Source organism: Pituophis catenifer, unplaced genomic scaffold, assembly GCF_029215685.1.
Source record: "Pituophis catenifer annectens isolate HBS135680 unplaced genomic scaffold, rPitCat1.0.hap2 SCAF_2, whole genome shotgun sequence".
Classification (NCBI taxonomy): Eukaryota; Metazoa; Chordata; class Lepidosauria; order Squamata; family Colubridae; genus Pituophis; species Pituophis catenifer.
Genome location: NW_027256882.1, coordinates 40,077,601 through 40,095,148, shown reverse-complemented (window position 1 = coordinate 40,095,148; position 17,548 = coordinate 40,077,601). Strand labels below are relative to the sequence as shown.

The window sequence follows — 17,548 nt, the reverse complement described above, 5'->3', positions numbered from 1 at the left end:
CAACTTACTACATTGTATCTCACACTGGGAAGAGATGAGCCTCAAACTCAGAGGGATGCACATCCCACATTGCAATTTAAAGGAGAGAACTGGCCAGGTCTGAAAAATGTGCAAACAAGACCCTAAGACTAGGCTAAAATATTCATTCAGCCTATTCCCTTCTTGCCTCTCTTAGTGAAAGGTAGAGAGGAAGAGAAGAGGAGAAAGAAAGGGCTTGGGGTGCTGGAAAATAGCTCTGGGGGAAGAAGGTAGTTGGGAGACTTTTGGAGAAACAGGACAAAGAAAAGTTTTCTCCTGGGAAGTTTGGACACGCTGGTGTAAAATAAATGGTGGTTGTTTTGCTCTCTAAATCCCTGTAAATATACCTGTTCCTAGTAAAAGAAAGAAAGAAAAACCCCTTGGTGTGCACTCTCTCGCTCTCTCTTTAGAGCCACAAGCTCTGCCAATGAAGCAAATCTCCTTTAAGATTCTGTGCTGGGTGGTTTTTAAATGCAGCCTGCAAAAGCCAGACCCTTTGCGGAAGACGCAAGGGTAGAAGCAGACGGAAGGCGGGCGCTAGCAAGCAGAGAGATGATTGGCTGGAAAGCAAATGGACACACAGCGAGAGCAAATGGTATTTCTCCAAAGTCGCTTCCCTCCCCCCGCCCCTTAGGAAGGCAGGGAGAAGGGGAGAAAACGGCTGAATTCGTCGCCATCTTCTCGGGGGAAAACCGGCTCATATTTGTCATTCCGCCATGCGGTCCAGCAAAGGAGCGTCCTTCCCTCCTTCCGTACCCGACACCCTGAAGTCTTGGGAAAAGGTAAGAGGGGGGCGGGGTAGGTGGGCAAATGGCTGCGGGGACCCCAAGGACGCGGGGAGAGAGACGCGGGGTGCCCCAGTGGGGCGGGGGAGGCCGGACGGAAGGGCGCTTCTTCCTTAACGAGGGTCTCCCCATATTCCTCTCCTCTTCGTCCCTCTCTCTCTCTCTCGGGGAAAGGCTGGGGGGGAAGGGAGGAAGGGCAGGAGTTGGTGGAGGAGAGGCTGGAGCGGGTGGAGAAATAGAGAAAATGGAGACTTTCAAGGGCGGGGGAGAGAAAGAAGCTTTCTATCGGGATAAACTGGCTGTTGTTCCTATCTAAATCTCCATAAATATTTTTATTTATTTTATTTAACTTATATGCCGCCCTATCTCCAACGGGCTCAGTGCGGCTCACAACAATAAAATCCACAATAACCACAGTACAAAGTTAAAATTAAACCAGATAAAAGTTAAAAACCCATATAAAAACCCAAATATGCCTGTGAATAGGGAAAGTGGGGGTGGGGAAGCCCTGGTCTAGTGAGGAAAGGAAAACAGTTTGGTCAGTGTCACAGAAAAACATGTATTTTTCTCTCCATACAGGTTCACCAGCTGCCAAGGAGTGAAGGAGACAAAGGTGTCCAGAAGGAGATGGAAAAAATGGCTGAAAGCCAAAGAAACATGAAACTGTCTCTCCTTCCCTTCTTCTCAGATCGGTAGCTCCAGTCCTGCCAAGGAACAAGAGAAAAAAAATCCCTTTTAAGGGATGAAAGAGGAGGGCCTGGGAAACGAGGGATATTTTTTCTCTTCCGTCCCACAACAAAACATTAGCAAGACCAGCAAGGGCAGCGCGACGTATTGGATTTCCCTTATTTGCCAGCTTTCCTTGGCTGGAGGAGGAAGGCTAGGTAGGCAAGGAAAACAGAATCTCCAGCAAAAGACGGCCGTGCTTCTGCCACGCAGTCCAGCAGTGCAGGGGGGGCTCCTTCCCTACACGACCTCCTGAGCTCTGGTGCGCTTGGAAAGGTAAGGGAGCAATCGGCGGGTGCTCGGAGATGGCCCAAAGGATGGGAAGAGAAACCTGGGGTATCTCAGTGACTGGGGGGTGGAGGCTGGAGCAGTTGTACATGCGCAGTCCCCCACATGTGCTTCGTGCCTTCCCACCGCGACTTCTTTTGGGCTTTCGGAAGCAGGGATTGAAGCGCAAGAACCGGCTCAGCTGGGAAAAAGGGGGTGGGGGAAAGATCTGCTTTGGGGATTCCCTTCTCCCTAGCGAGCTCCAGACCTGTCCAGGGGCAGGGATTGAAGCCCCCAATTGCTGCTTCTGGCAGCGCAAGAACCGGCTCGGCTGGGAAAAAGGGGGTGGGGGAAAGATCTGCTTTGGGGATTCCCTTCTCCCTAGCGAGCTCCAGACCTGTCCAGGGGCAGGGATTGAAGCCCCCAATTGCTGCTTCTGGCAGCGCAAGAACCGGCTTGGCTGGGAAAAAGGGGGTGGGGGAAAGATCTGCTTTGGGGATTCCCTTCTCCCCAGCTGAGCTCCAGACCTGTCCAGGGGCAGGGATTGAAGCCCCCAATTGCCCCCAAGAACCGCTGTTGCTGGGGATGAGGGGGTGCCAGCGCCAGAAGCAGCGGGCTGGGGCTTCAATCCCTTTCCTTGGACAGCCTGCTCGGGTGCGGAGACAGGGAAGCCGCAGATCCTTCCCACCACCCCCTTGCACCCGGAGGTGGCGGTTCTTGCGCTCCCCTTCCCCAGCGATGGCAGGAGCAGTTGGCGGGGGAGAGAGGGTGGTAGCAGGCTGCAGCAACAGGCTGGTCGCGCTGGCTATAAGGCAGCAGCGGCTCCTCCTCCTGCCACCCTTGCGCTCCAGGCAGCGTCCAGGCAGCCATATCTGTCCTCCCCCTGCCCCAGTCCACGTGGATTCCAGGCAGCGCAGCTGCAGGGCCTTTCCTCGCAGTGGCGATGGCGTGATGAGGCAAGCAGGCAGCCGGGCATAGGGGAGTGACTGGTGGCAGTGCTCCTGGCTGGGAAGGGGTGATCCCGGGGCTGTAAGCGGGCAACGATGGCATGGCCGGTGTGCACCCACATTAAAGGCCAGCTGATTGTCATGCACGCATGCGCACCAGTAATCTGCAGACTAGCTGGCTGGTGCGCATGCGTACCCTGGAAACCCCGAAGAGGAATGGCAACATGGCTGGCGTTCTCTCTCTCTCTTTCTCTTTCTCTTTCTCTTTCTCTCTCTCTCTCTCTCTCTCTCTCTCTCTCTCCCCTAGAGAGGCTGTGCAGGGGACAGCAAAAAACATCACTTCCTGTCTCAACAGAAATTGGGAAATAGGTCGTTTCAGGCCTCCCGAGGGGCCTCTGAGTGGGTGGGGAAGGCTGCTTTCGCCCTCCCCAAATGCATAGAGAGGATCTGGAGCCAGGTGAGAAAGAAAAACAGGCTTTCCCTACCCCCACCCTCCAGGCCCTACAGAGGCAGGAAACAGCCTGTTTCCCTACTTCTGGCAGGCCCAGAAGGCCCGAAAATCAGCTGGCCGGTGCGCCTATGCGTGCCAGAGCTGAGCTATCGTGCCACTGATATGGCTACGCGTGCCACGGTTCTAGGGTGAAACAACCTGTGTGTACTGGTAGTCCTCAAACACATTCTTCATTCTTAAGTTAGTTACTTCGTTAATATTAATAATAGAATTATATGTTCTGCTACTTTTTTTCTAAAGACTTAAGGAGAGTTTTCAGGAGATTAAGAGAAATTGTAAATATAGGATTTTGGGTGAGTCACTGAATTGGATAAAAATAAATGAGTAAGAGGCATTGGTATATAAGAGAAAAAATACATAAACTATCATCTCCTGCCTGGGTCTCACTAGAGTTTTTTCTACTGAAATTATGAGAAATTTAAGAGATATGTTCCTCCTGTGTTGTGTGTGGGTTTATATTTGTGAGTGTTGCTGTATGAAAAGTTTTTCAGATAATCTAGCCTTCATGTTCTCTGATAGGGTCTTATCTTAGCTTTTTATGATTAGCCAAGATCAACTTGGATTCTTAATTGAATTCAACCCTTTTGACATGAACTAAATAACCGAATGTTGGTTTTGGGGGGTTTTTTTGCTCTTCTAATAAAAAGTTGCCGAATTCATTGATGGCAATAAAAAAAACTGCATGACAAATTACTTTCTACTACACACTTTTTATGAGACTATCCTACATCTAAAAAGAGATTCTTTGAAATTAGCAGTATTTTCCCAGCTTCTGTATGCATCTTGGCCTTCCTTCTTTTGACAGCCCCATTTGCAATTCCAGATTATACAGATCCAAGAATGCTGAATATGGATGAGGAGAAAAAGATGCAGGGCCCTCCTTCCAATGGATCTGCAAGTGGACAGGAAGAAGATGCAGGTAGTAATAACAATATCAATATCTGGAAGCCAGTCACCCAAATGAAGGATTGAAATAGCCAAGCTTTGGCCACAGGAGCATATGGAGCAATTCAAAACGTGTACCGTGTCCCCAGTTGGGCTTCAAAAAACTTCTGCTGAATTTTAATATTTCATGGGACAGAAATAAAGAAGCAAATATAATTACAGAGCTAGGCTGTCATTCTAAGAGGTCCTTTACATTAAATATGCAGGAGAGAGCGGGAAGTCTGCTCTGAATGTGTAAAAGTATAGATTTTACTATGGATCTGTCTGGACATCTTCCTTGTCCAAGATGCTCCAAAAAGAAGAAGAAAATGAATTTATTCCCATTATTAAAATAATTCAAAACAATAAAACAGTAAAAACATCCAGAAAAGAAATAGAAATAGCAGCCAAGATAGTTAATCAACTAATTATACTTGCTGGCGTAACCCTCCCCCCCCCCCCCTTTTGAGATGTTAGATTTTTAATTGTCTATGGGTTTTAGTTGGGATGTTTTAAATTTTGGGCCAAAGTTGTGTAATTCTTTTAAAAATTTTAAATTTTGTATTGGGATGTTTTTTATTTTGGCTGTGCACCGCCCTGAATCCAGCAGGAAAAGGGCTGTATACAAATTTAATAAAAAAATTTTTAAAAAATAATAATTGTAAAGCCAAGAAATGGGGCTCTTACTCCATTCCGAGCTCCAGGCCCAGGTACTTAGCCAAGCTTTTAATGCCTTGGGAAAAGCCAGCAGGGTTGAGACCATTGTAATCTCTGAGGGGGAATAGGCCACAAGGCAGGGGCTATGGCAGAGAAAGCCTGTTCCTGCCAGTCACACTTTTTTGGCTGATAGGAAGTGTAGCATACCCAATCCTGCTTCATCAGACCCAACTTTATGTTTCAATCTTCTGTGTAATTTGACCAGATGAAACACCAGTATAGTCTGGAGCATCATCTTTATTTACAAAAATGCCTCCAGATCCATCATGGGGAGGGAGAGAGGGAGGAAGGAAGGACGGAAGGATTAGAGGTAAAAACTCCTAAGCAGTTTTATTTCCTCAGTGAGAACATTGTAACTCAGTTTCTTTTCCTCAGATTAAGACTGACGTTTTAGTTGACTCAAGAGGAGAACTGTTGGGTTTGAAAATTAAAAAACAAAAAATACTTTATCAACTTAGAAATGTGTATAATAATTTATTCAGGGTTTTCAGTTCAAGGAGAACCCTCAGTATCCAGATTTCTCTCTACCTACCTTTTTTAATCATCTTCTTTTTTTCTTTGTGTGCAGAATGTGCCAAGACAATCAAACGGAGATTAGCTTCCAATAAAAAGGCAATAATTGGAATGGTCATTTCTCACCTCATCTTCGGCTTTGTCCTCTTTTTCCTGGGTAAGGAATCCTGACCCTAATACTTTTGCCTTGAAATGCTACTTCACTTCATGAAGCTGAATGCAGTTCGATCAGAAACGTACTCCCAGTTTTTAAGTACTGTAATTCTACATCATCCAGTAGAGGAAAATTCAGGTCCAATATTTGGAATAAGTCTTGATGTTTGAAAAGTGGGGGGAAACATATATTTATTTAGTGATTTCTTGCCAGGAGCAGTAAATGTTAAATAGATGGACAAATGTGCGATAGGTTGGCCAAATTAGTGGAAAATCCCACAAATAGTTTTATGGCTGAATAAATGGATTTGCATCTGGTATCTTTGATCCAAATCCCGCATGCAAATCACTCCTCAGGTCCATAGTCCCTATTAATCTGAGGATTGCAGGATGGAGGTCATTACAACGGTTAGAACATGGGGCTTCTCATCTAGATTGGGTTTTATCAGAACTCACTAATAGGTTCTGATTCAGCAGGAGGGTCCCATCCTACCCACAAAAACAGTTATAATTTAGTGTCTATTCTTTCCATCTTTCTCCATTCTAGGAACTTTAGTGCCATTAAATCACCAAAAGAATGCCATTGAACGTCCATCTGTTACATGTCCATTTGATTGGATTGGACATCAGGGACACTGCTATAACATTTCAGAAGAGGAAAAGAACTGGAAGGAGAGTCAGAAATTCTGTATGTCACATAATGCTTCCCTTGCCAAAATTACAAAGGAGGAAATGGTGAGTAATGTAACTGGACACACACCATCGAAGTATTGTTGCTTCATTGATGGTGCACGCTCTTCTACATGAAAAAGTTAAACGATTTTCTCCTAATATTACTAAAAAAATCTCCTTAGATGCTTTCTGAATAAAAGTTTCAAAATCCTTTTGATCTTTTCCAGTTTCCAAAAACTGCCATTTTTACAAAGAAAATTAAAAATCCAAGAATATCATTGAAATAAGTTGCTGTCATCTGCTTCTTTTTTTCTTGCTTAGAAACAGCTGATAACTATCCCCAAATGATTAATAGATGTGAATTTCAGAACAGAGATAGAACCAGGAAGTGAACAGTAAAACTAGACATTGCTAAGATCCATTCTAGGAAAATCACAGTTTTGCCTTCTAAAAAAGGTTTTAAATTTACTTTTAAAAAGTTAATTAGCGCCTACCGTTTTGCTGCTCACCAAAGAAGTAATAGGTATGCATTATTAGGGTTAATTACTGTTCAAAATATAATTTTAATAAGTTTAATAACTTTAATAATAATGAATTCAGAAATTCAGCTGGGAATCTAGCAGTGCAAGTGCAAGGTTCTAACGTGCATAACTTTTGTTTTTAAAGGATTTTGTGACGAATCTCACAAGAAACCACGTCTTTTGGATCGGCCTCCAGAGAGAACCAGAGCAGCCCTGGAAGTGGCTAGATGGAGAAAATTCAACGTGAGTCTTCCCCTTTTCCTTTCAGTTGGCAGGAGTGGAAAGTAAAATCCTTCCACTGAAGCTCTCCCCAGCTCAGGACTGATCCTAGAAAGAGCCTCCTGGCTGCCAAGATTCAGGCTTTGCCCCCTAAAAAGGTTTGGCCCTACTAATGTAACTCAAATGCATTATGGGTAGTCCTTGACTTACAGCCATTCATTTAGCAAGCATTGAAAGTTATAATGGCATGAAAAAAAAAAGACTTTTGATCCACACAGTTACAATTATCATTAGTATCCCCATGATCAAAATTTGGCAAGTAGCCCATATTTATTTGTTAGGAAAATTTATATGGCCACCCAACTCACACATAGTGACTCTGGGTAGCTTACAGAACTAAAACAATACTAAACCAAATAAACTCCCCTCACCCCCACAGTGATAACTATCAAATCGACCAATTGATGGGCCCCATATCGCGCTGGGTTGCCCAGGTCTGCTGGCAAGACAGTTACAATGGCTGCAGCATCCTGGGGTCATGAGGTTGCCACTTGCAATCTTCCCAGGAAGCAGATTCAACAGTGAAAGCTGGACCCACTTAAAATCATTTGATTCACTCAACAACTGCAGTGACTCACTTAACTGTGGCAAAAAAAGTTTTATAAAATTGGACACAACCCAGTTAATAACTGCTTTGCTTAGGAATGGAAATTCCAGTCTTAATTGTGGTTGTAAGTCAAGGACTACCTGTACAAATAGAGTGCTCAGAATTCCACTTGGAACCGAGTCCAGAATGCTGAGCTCCTGGGACACAGCGGTACTGTAAGGTCAATACTTCCCCATAACTGAATTGGGGGACAATCTGCAGAATCATCCTTGAGAAGGCAAGGCTCAGCTAGATGAACTGTAAACTCAGAAGCCCTTTGGTACTGCTAGGTGGGAAATACTCCCCACTGCCTAATTTCTGTCTCTGTTGCAGGTTGGAAGTCAAGGGAGATGGAGGAGACTGTGCGTATTTGGCCGATGATCCCACTCCCATCTCGGGGACATGCATCAATAAACACCGCTATATTTGCAAAAAAAATGATTTTATGAGAGCCTGAAATGTCTTAATGACCTGTGGGAATCAGGTGGCCACAGTATATGTGTAGATCGGCCTAGCTGGTTGGACACGTGTATGGAGCTTGGCACCGAAAAAATACTGAGTAGTAAAAGCGGGTTCAGCTAGATGACCACTAGAGAGGCTCTATTTAGAATGGAGGCTGTGTTTGCTGCAAGGCATAGACATCTCCTTGTAGAACATTCCTCTGATAACGGGGAGATGGGCCTCTCGGCTAGCAGAAGAATATGCTGGGAACGAAGCCAAATATGATAACATAGCCAGAGTTAAGTTTTGTTTTTACCTTAGGTATCGCTTTCCTAGAATTCATGTGATTTACTGTAACATTGTAGAATGTGAAACCTATATGGAGGATATATGGATGCTTTTCTTTTTCATGCATGCAATATGAGATGTGTAGCCATAATAACGCCTTTTGATGACGCTGTACTTTGATTACTAATAAAAGAGATTGCGGGGCTTTGTGCTTTGCTCTCTCATCCCGAGAAACACCTGTCCCTGTGTCTTCTCTAATCTGGACTTCTCATGGGGAGCCCGCCAGGATGATCGCAACAATGACCATTCAAAACAACAACATGATCACTGTTTTTATACAGTCATGTGAAAAGGAAAATACTCCCTCTCTGAGTTCTATGGTTTTACATATCAGGACACAGTAAACAGGGTGGATAAAAATTGATTTTTTTAAAAAAAATTAAAAATCAGATTTTTTTTTTAAAAAATCAGATTTATTTTAATAAAATGCTTTTGGAGTGAAAATATATCTAAAGATAGTTTTCTATTTAGTTTTCTATTTAAGATAATTTAATTTATTTAGCATGAAATTGAGCTTAGTTATGTAGCTGTATATTCTGCAATATTTACATTTTTGGTAAACTCATTCAATGAATCCAAGCTCTGCAAGCTAAATAGGAAACCTTCATTTTTTTTGCAAATAAGATTCTAACTACCAGCCCCCCCTTGGTAAGATATTCTAGACGAAGGAGGGAGGCTTAAACCAAATGATACCTTACGAGAGCAAGGAATAACTTTAGATTGGTGGACCTACTCACAAGTAAAATCCAGATATCAGAGGGACAAAGAACAATACGGTCTAGAACCGGGACCAAATGGATTGGATAAAGTCCTGATGGGAACAAATAAAAAGATTCTGGCAAAATTATACAATTATTTGTTAAGCGATGAGAAGTTTGAAGATGTTACAAAGAATCAAATAATTGCATGGGAGAAAAATATAGGGTGCAATATAAATTTTGGGGAATGGGAGGAGGCATGGAATAGAAATCTTAAATTGACTAGAGCGGTGGCATATAAGGAAAATCATTACAAAATGTTTCATAGGTGGTACCTAGCCCCGGCCAGACTAGCGAAGATATATCCCAATATACATCCCAATTGTTGGAAATGCGGCCATGGCCAAGGCACCTTCTTTCACATGTGGTGGACATGCCCGGAAGCGAAAGGATATTGGAGTAAGATCAGGAGATGGTTACACGAAATAATTGGGGAAGATACTGAACTAACACCAGAGATTTTCCTCCTGGGAATAATAAAGAAACCATATAGAAAGGAAATGACACATTTAATGATCCATATAATTACAGCCGCTAGATTGGCATACGCACAGTATTGGAAAGAGAAAATTCAACCACCAGAAGAGCTTATAATTAAGAAAATACTCGAGTGCGCAGAGATGACCAAATTAACTTATGAATTAAATGATGAAAAGTCAGTATACTATATGGTGTGGAAAAGATGGTACAAGTGGTTGCATGATAAAATGGAAGAAAGATCAAAGGTGTGTTAAATATTGGTTAAAAGTGAGTCAAAATATCAACAAGTATTATTTATGTAAATAGTTAAAACACTGCATATCTGATACAAATTGAAAATGTTTATTATATTTATGTGTTCTACGTTATTGTTTGAATGATTGTTTGTTTTTTATTTATTTATTTCCTTTTTGTTCTGTAAAAAATCTCAATAAAGTCTATTAAAAAAAAAAAAGATTCTAACTACCAGCAAGAATGAATCATTACGTTTAAAGCGCACCTATCATTTCAGATCCATCATGGCAGCACCTGTTATCGGGCATCCACTCACCTGCTGCCTGCCACATCCCTCACCTTGTTGTGTCACTGGTGCATCACTGGTGTATTGTGAAAGGAACTATATTACTGTTTTAAGTTAACAACATTTATACAGATGGCAACAGGTGAGAAAAAAACAAGCAAATATGTTGACCTAAAATATTGCAATGTCAGGGAAGCAGTCAAAGAAAATGTAATAGATCTAATTTATTGTCCATCGGAAGATAATTTAGCTGACTTTTTCTCTTGCATTTTTTTGATATCTTAACTATAAAAGGGAATGTACGATGGGTCCCTTTTGTTAGGGTGATCCCACTTTTTTTTTTTTTTTTAAAAAAGCAGTCGACAGGATAAAACGTCAAAGTGAGGAGCACCTTCTCAAATACCTGTCCTGGTCCGCCTGAGCAGATTATAGCTGCTTCTCCAAAGGGTGTGTGTGTTACAGATGGTAGTGTTTGGCAATGTTAGCGCACTATGTTTGTTGGTATTTGTGCAGATTTGTTTGTGCATGTAATGTTGAGAAAGTGTTTTGAATTGTAAAGAGAAAGTTCTAAACTTGTTTGAAGTGTGTGACTTTTGCATATTTGCTCTTGCTCTTTACTCTTTTCCTGTCTACTCTTATTTAGGCTCAAAGCCCCCGTCCTTTAGCCTCTACAAAATTCCCATTAATTGAATGTCAAAAGGAGGAGGAGGGATACAATGTAATGTTTCTACAGAAAACTCTTTGTCCTCCCTCTCATTTCAGGATTTTTTTCAGTACTTTCATATGCATTAAATTAAATTTTGAGTTTGTACCAAGATTTCACTTGTGTCTGGATGTGCAGAGTGCAAGCCACTTAAGAATGAGAATGCCTTATCCTTGTGTTTTCAGGATAAGAAATTGGTTTCTGTTGAATTACAACATTGTTTCCAGTGGATATGGTTGTTTTCAGAGCACATTTAACAATTGTACCAGAACTTTGCTTTTCTACACTTCTCTTTTTATGCCTATCGTTTTTACCTAAATTTAATGGGCTCTTTTGAATTTTCCTGGATCATTACGCATCTTGGGAGCTCTTTCTGGACTTCTTTCCCAGTAGACAGCTATCCTGTACATTAATTTTCATCCCTGCTCTTTAATTAGGAGGTTAAACTGGTGTATAGCTGTCAATTTAATAAACTTTCCACTAGCTTGTGCATATTAGGTGCTTATTGCTAAACTATTCTAATTAATTTTACTTCATTTTAACTCTTGATTGCCCAGCTACCTAGCTCACTGGAGGTTTCCCTCAAAGTGATTTATGGGTTTGGAAAAAAATATTGAGCAACAAATCAATCTTGCCATAGGTACATTTCGAATTCTCTGTTCATTATGACTGATTAGTAGAATTCTCTCTCCCACTGAAAGAAGTCAACCTTTGACAGAACTCATTTGATGTGCTTGCAAAACATTAAGCCTTTCTACAGGTATTTTTGCAGAATTCCCCCAGATATGTTAACTGTCCACTTCTGTTATTTCATTTTTCTTTTCTGATCATTTCTCTTTGAAAACAGCATTTTTCTTTTCCCTCTTTTTTTTCTTAAAAAAGTGAAGATGAGACTATATGTAGAAAAGAGAAATGGGGGAGATACTGTCCTCGTAGAGCAAGGTAAAGCGATCTGCACTTGTTTACTGGCCCTAAATGTTGGGGTTTAGTTTTCAATAGTTTAAGGAAAAGAAGGCATAGGGGTGACATGATAGCAGTGTTTCAATATCGAAAGGACTGCCACAAAGAAGGGGTCAATGTATTCACCAATGAACCTGAAGGCAGGACAAGAAGCAATGGGTGGAAACTAATCAAGGAGAGAAGCAACCTAGAACTACGGGAAAATGTCCTGACAGTTAAAACAATCAGTGGAACGACTTGCCTTCAGAAGTGGGTGCTCCAACACTGGAGGTTTTTTAAGAAGACATTGGACAACCATTTGTCTGAAGTGGTATAGGATTTCCTGCTTGAGCAGGGAGTTGGACTAGAAGACCTCCAAGGTCCCTTCCAATTCTGTTACTCTGTTCTGTACAGCCAGTTCCTCTACTGTATTAGACTTGTTAACTGGATGAGTATATGGGAAGGAAAAGAAAGAACTAGTTAATGAAGCTAGAAGTTTGTCGACTGAATGTTCTAATATAAGAGCTGAGCCTTATGCTACATTATAAATTGAGGGGAAATATTGCAATTATTTGATTGACGCAGAAATTCTGGTTCTTTGTTGGCTCTGCCCTGGGAAACTGACTCTGAATTGCAGCTATTGAAAAGGATAATTGACATGGAGGAAAATGGATTTGATGTTTAGTAAATCTCTGCATTAACTATTGGTGGTTCTTAAAGTACCCGTATGCCTTTTCTTTATCTGACAAGTCTGTAAACACAGAGAATAGAACAGAACTGAACTGAACTGAACTCTTTATTGGCCAAGTGTGATTGTATTCTGGCTGATCTTTTAAACCATGGGTGTCTAAATTTTGGCTTGTCTGGGCCACACTCAGTCTTGGGCCTTATCAGAGGTGGGTTTCAGCAGGTTCTGGCCAGTTCTGGAGAACCGGTAGCAGAAATTTTGAGTAGTTCAGAGAACCGGTAGCAAAAATTCTGACTGGCCCCACCGGTTCTCCGAATACTCAAAATTTCCACTACCGGTTCGCAAGAACCGGAGAGAACTGGTAGCAACCCACCACTGAAGGTACCCCAATCGGATCACCCATATCAGTCCTAATAGCAGAAGCAGTCATGCAACAACTCGAATCCATAGTTCTGTCAATGGATTCAAATCTGCACAAGCACCAACAGATGGCGCCCTAACAGTGACTAACAAAATAAACCCCCATTTTCCTGCCTCTTTTACACAATCTTATCACAGCCCTGCTGGGACACAGATTCTTCTCACAGTCGGCAGAAGCAGATGGCCCTGATATAGAGGCAGAAATGTTCATGTGGAATTCAAGCAAACGATTCAATTATATATTTTTGTATCCCTCACATTCTTAAAGATAGATTATTGTAATGGCATGGTAGAACTGTAGTGGTACGTGGATAACAAATCTTTGATGGTTTCAAATTACAGTCTTGCAATTGTTTCCAATTAACTTATTACTCCACCTTGAGTGATATTTAGAGGAAGGAAAATGCAAATATCAGTGATGAATTTATTCACAAAAAGAAAATGCTTTAACTTTAAGATCTTTTTCATTCCTAGTATTGAGCTGCGCATGCTTTAAAATTCTTCCAGTGCTTGGTGTAAAATGCACCATGAGTTTCACCAGAACTCTGAACAATGACGCTTCTTCCTTAATAGGGCTAATTTTGCTTCTTGGAGAGATTTCCAGGAAAAGGTCTCAAGGTCATGTTACACTTGGCAAAATCCCTGCCAATTTCTATAGTTAAACAAACAACAGCTGCTTTCTTACCCATTCCAAGTTGAACCGAAAGATTTCTGGCATTCTGAGCCTGCAGGAATTTTCCTTTAAATAAGCTTGTGCTAAGGAGTCAGGGAAGAAACAGTCCCACTGCTCCTGGGATGGTAACCCCTGGCCCAATTTTCACTTCTGCATGCTTTTCCTGTTTTTTTCCCATTGTCTGCAGCTTAGATAATTTTCCCTCCTCCCCCCCCCCCAATGCTCAGAAACACCTGCTTTAATACCTGACCTGGTCCATCTGAGCTGATTATAGCTCCTTCTCCAAAGGGAGGAGAGGTTACTGGTGGAAGAGCCTGTGTGACTGAGAGTCTCCTACTCCCACTCTGCTCTCCTATGGCTCCCCCCTCCCAAAGGACACAAGACTGGAGTCAGGTCATCCTTGTCCCTTTGGAAATAGTAGGGTCCCACAGATGAAGGAGTGAAGAGCGTAGTCCTTTGAACCATCACCAGAGTGACTTGTGGCTCACAGGACACAAAAGTCACTGATTTCACTCAGTTTGCACTCAGACTGTCCCCAGCAGCCTTGAGTCAAAACTGTTAGCTGGAGTCTGAACTGGGTTCTGTTTTCTCAAGGGGCCCAATAGGTCATATTGGAACGAGGAAGGCAACTTTCATCTGTTTATTTTGGCAAAAATAGAAAGCCACACACTTGGGACAGAGATCCAAATCAAGTGCCCTGGATAATCGTTAGTTCAGAACTTTACACAAAATGCTTGTTGTCTACAACATGTAAATCTATGCGATTTCTTTCACAATAAACACAAATGTTTACATTTGGTTGGTTACATTTGTCCTTCTTGGTATAAGATGACATTCGCTGTATTTAGCACAAGACAGTGAAACCTTCATAATGCTATCATTGCCAGGGGTTTTCTGTTGCATGTCTGTACAGGTAGTCCTTGAGTTACAACCACAATGGAGCCCAAAATTACTGTTGCTAAGTGAAACATTTGTTACGTGAGTAACAAATTACCCCATTTTACAACTTTTCCTGTTGCAGTTGTTACGTGAATGATTGCATCTATTAAATTAGTAACAGGGTTGTTAAATGAATCTGGATTCCCCATTGATTTTGCTTGTCTGGTGGTCACAAAAGGGGGTCCCGTGTCCCTGGGACACTGCGACTGTCATAAATATGGACCACTTGCCAAGCATCTGAATTTGGATCATGCGACTACGTGGATGCTGCAATGGTCGTAAATGTGAAAAGTGGTCATAATTCACTTTTTCCAGCACTGTTGTAACTTCAAATGGCCACTAAATGAACTGTTGTAAATTGAGGACTACCTGTAGTTTGTGAGTTTTGCAAGGAAGCCAGCAATGAGAGGGGCAGCTTAGGCAGTCTTCATCATTTTATATTGTTACGCTGTCTTCAAGCCATCAAAAGGAGCCCCATTGCAACCACCTCTCTCCTCCCTTGATCAATGTTCAGTGTATTGTCCACTTTCCTGTGCACAGTATGCCCACTCTTCTTTGACCACTCCCTGCTGGATGGATGTGGTAACCTGGTTCCACAACAGGACCCTGTTCCCAACTGGCTGCACCCTTCCCCTATAGCCGTAGTCCTCAACTTACAACCACAATTGAGTCCAAGTGTGACAGTGTTAATTGAATTTTGCCCCGTTATGACCTTTCTTGATATGGTTGTTAAGTGAATCGCTGCAGTTAAGGGGTGAAATGCTCCCAGTTCGGACTGGATTGCTCGATCCGGTAGCGATGGAGGCGGGTGGTTCAGAGAACCGATAGCAAAAATCTCTGCCCCCACCCCCGATTGCCTAGCTGAGCCGCACAATCATCAGAGGCTTTTTTTAATTTTTAAAAGCATTTTTTTCTACAACCTCTTTGGCCGAAAACAGGTTTTTAAAAGTGAAAAAAAAAAGCCTCTGATGATTGCGTGGCTCAGCTGGGATCATCAGAGGCTTTTAAAAGCATTTTTTCTACAACCTCTTCAGCTGAAGAGGTTGTAGAAAAAATGGTTTTAAAAGTAAAAAAAAAAGTTGGCCACACCCACTCAGGCATATTACCCCCCCCCACCAAGCCACGCCCACAGAACCGGTAGTAACAAATTTATATTTCACCACTGCTGCAGTTGCTAAGTTGGTAACACGGTTGTAAAGTGAATCTGGCTTCCCTACTGACTTCCTTGTCAGACGGTGGCAAAAGAGGATCATGTGACCCTGCAACCATTTGTAAATATTAATCACTTGCCAACCATCCAAATTTTGATCATGCGACCACGGGGATGCTGCTGCAATGGTCGTAAGTGTGAAAAGTGGTCATAACTCACTTTTTTCAGTACCGTTGCGACTTTTTTTTTTTATTGCAAAAGTTTTACAATTACATTTTCACCCCTTTTCCCCCCCCACCAACCCCCCCAAACTTCCCAACCTCCCTAACCCTCCCTAACCCTCCCCTCCCCCCAGACTTCCCTATAATATACTCATAACTGGTAAAGAAAGATAAAAAAAAACACACAAAAAAACCCCCCTTAATATGACACTTATGTAAAAACTTGAACCCCTCCCTCCCGTGTATAGTTTTTCTTTTTACCTCATTACATTAAAATATTTCTAATACATTATTTTCAAATAAAAGCTATTTGATACTTTCTAGTTTGATATTTGTTCTGAACATATTCTATCCACCTTTTCCATTCCCATTCATAAGTCTCTTGTGAACAATCTTTTAAATATGCTGAAATCTTCGCCATCTCTGCAAAACTGGCCATCTTCAAAGTCCATTCCTCAATAGTGGGCAAAGCTTCATTCTTCCAATATTTACCTATCAACAATCTTGCTGCTGTTATCATATACAATATCAATTTTGTTTCACCCGATGTAAAACCCTTAACTATACCCAATAAAAACAATTGTGGAGAGAATTGAATTTTTTTCTTCAAAACATTCTGCATGACCCACCAAATTTTTATCCAAAAAGCCTTAACTTTCCTGCAGGTCCACCAAACATGATAATACGTAGCATCCAAACATTCACATCTCCAACATTTTGGCTGAACATTAGGGTACATACATGACAACTTTTTGGGATCTAAATGCCATCTATAAAACATTTTATAAAAATTTTCCCTCAGGTTCTGCGACTGTGTAAATTTAACATTCTGAACCCAAATTTTTTCCCATGTTTCCAACATCACTGGTTCTTCAAAATTTTGTGCCCACTTAATCATACAATCTTTAACTAATTCAGTTTCTGAATCCCTTTCTAGCAAAACATTATAAAGCCTTTTAATATGCATTGGACCTTTCTCTTTTATATGTCTAACCAATTCTTCCTCGTGCAACATAATACCAGTTTTTTGGTCCTCTTTCCATCTCAATTGTAATTGATTATATTGTAACCAAGTTAAATTAATCCCTTCATCCAACAGTGTCTGTAATGTCTTCAGCTGCCATCTGCCCGCATCTGTAAAAAGAACCTCTTTGTATAAAAACCCCCCGAGTGACATTATATTTGTATTCCACAAAGTATGACCAAGATCCAGCCATAGCGGTATTTTATAATCCCATTTGAGTCGGTGCTTCTTCCAAACTCTCATCAAAGAGTCTCTAAGTATATGACTTTTAAATACTTTATCAACTTTGTCATCATAAAATAAGTAAGCATGCCATCCAAATTGAAGATCAAAACTTTCTGCATTCAATATTCCAGCCTTTTTACTTCCAAACCAATCACTTGTTAAAGTTAAAGCTGCTGCATCATAATATAACTGTAGGTTTGGGAGTTTAAGACCTCCTCTTTCTGGAACATCTTGCATAATTTTCAATTTCACTCTCGGCTTTTTCTCGTTCCAGACAAACTTATTGAGTCCAGTTTGCCAGACTTTCAATTGTTTATCACTTTTAAGCACCGGAATCATTTGAAACAAAAAAAGAAATAGGATTGCCAACATGATCGCCAATGTCTGATGACAGATATGG

At 41.6% G+C, this 17,548-nt stretch overlaps 1 protein-coding gene across 2 annotated transcripts; it reads left to right on the top strand.

Annotated features, from left to right (window-relative positions):
• The first annotated feature begins 674 nt into the window (after positions 1–674).
• Positions 675–8,582, top strand: LOC139312131 (C-type lectin domain family 2 member B-like). Of its 2 annotated transcripts, XM_070936680.1 has the most exons (8): positions 675–800; positions 1,383–1,805; positions 3,051–3,200; positions 4,078–4,173; positions 5,464–5,565; positions 6,109–6,296; positions 6,900–6,997; positions 7,953–8,582. In XM_070936680.1, exons 3-8 carry the CDS (start codon positions 3,176–3,178, stop codon positions 8,074–8,076), a joined length of 633 nt encoding a protein of 210 aa, XP_070792781.1. In that variant the 5' UTR covers positions 675–800; positions 1,383–1,805; positions 3,051–3,175; the 3' UTR covers positions 8,077–8,582. The 2 variants fall into 2 exon arrangements, with proteins under 2 accessions (XP_070792781.1, XP_070792782.1); XM_070936681.1 differs by lacking the exon at positions 3,051–3,200.
• The last annotated feature ends 8,966 nt before the right edge of the window (positions 8,583–17,548 follow it).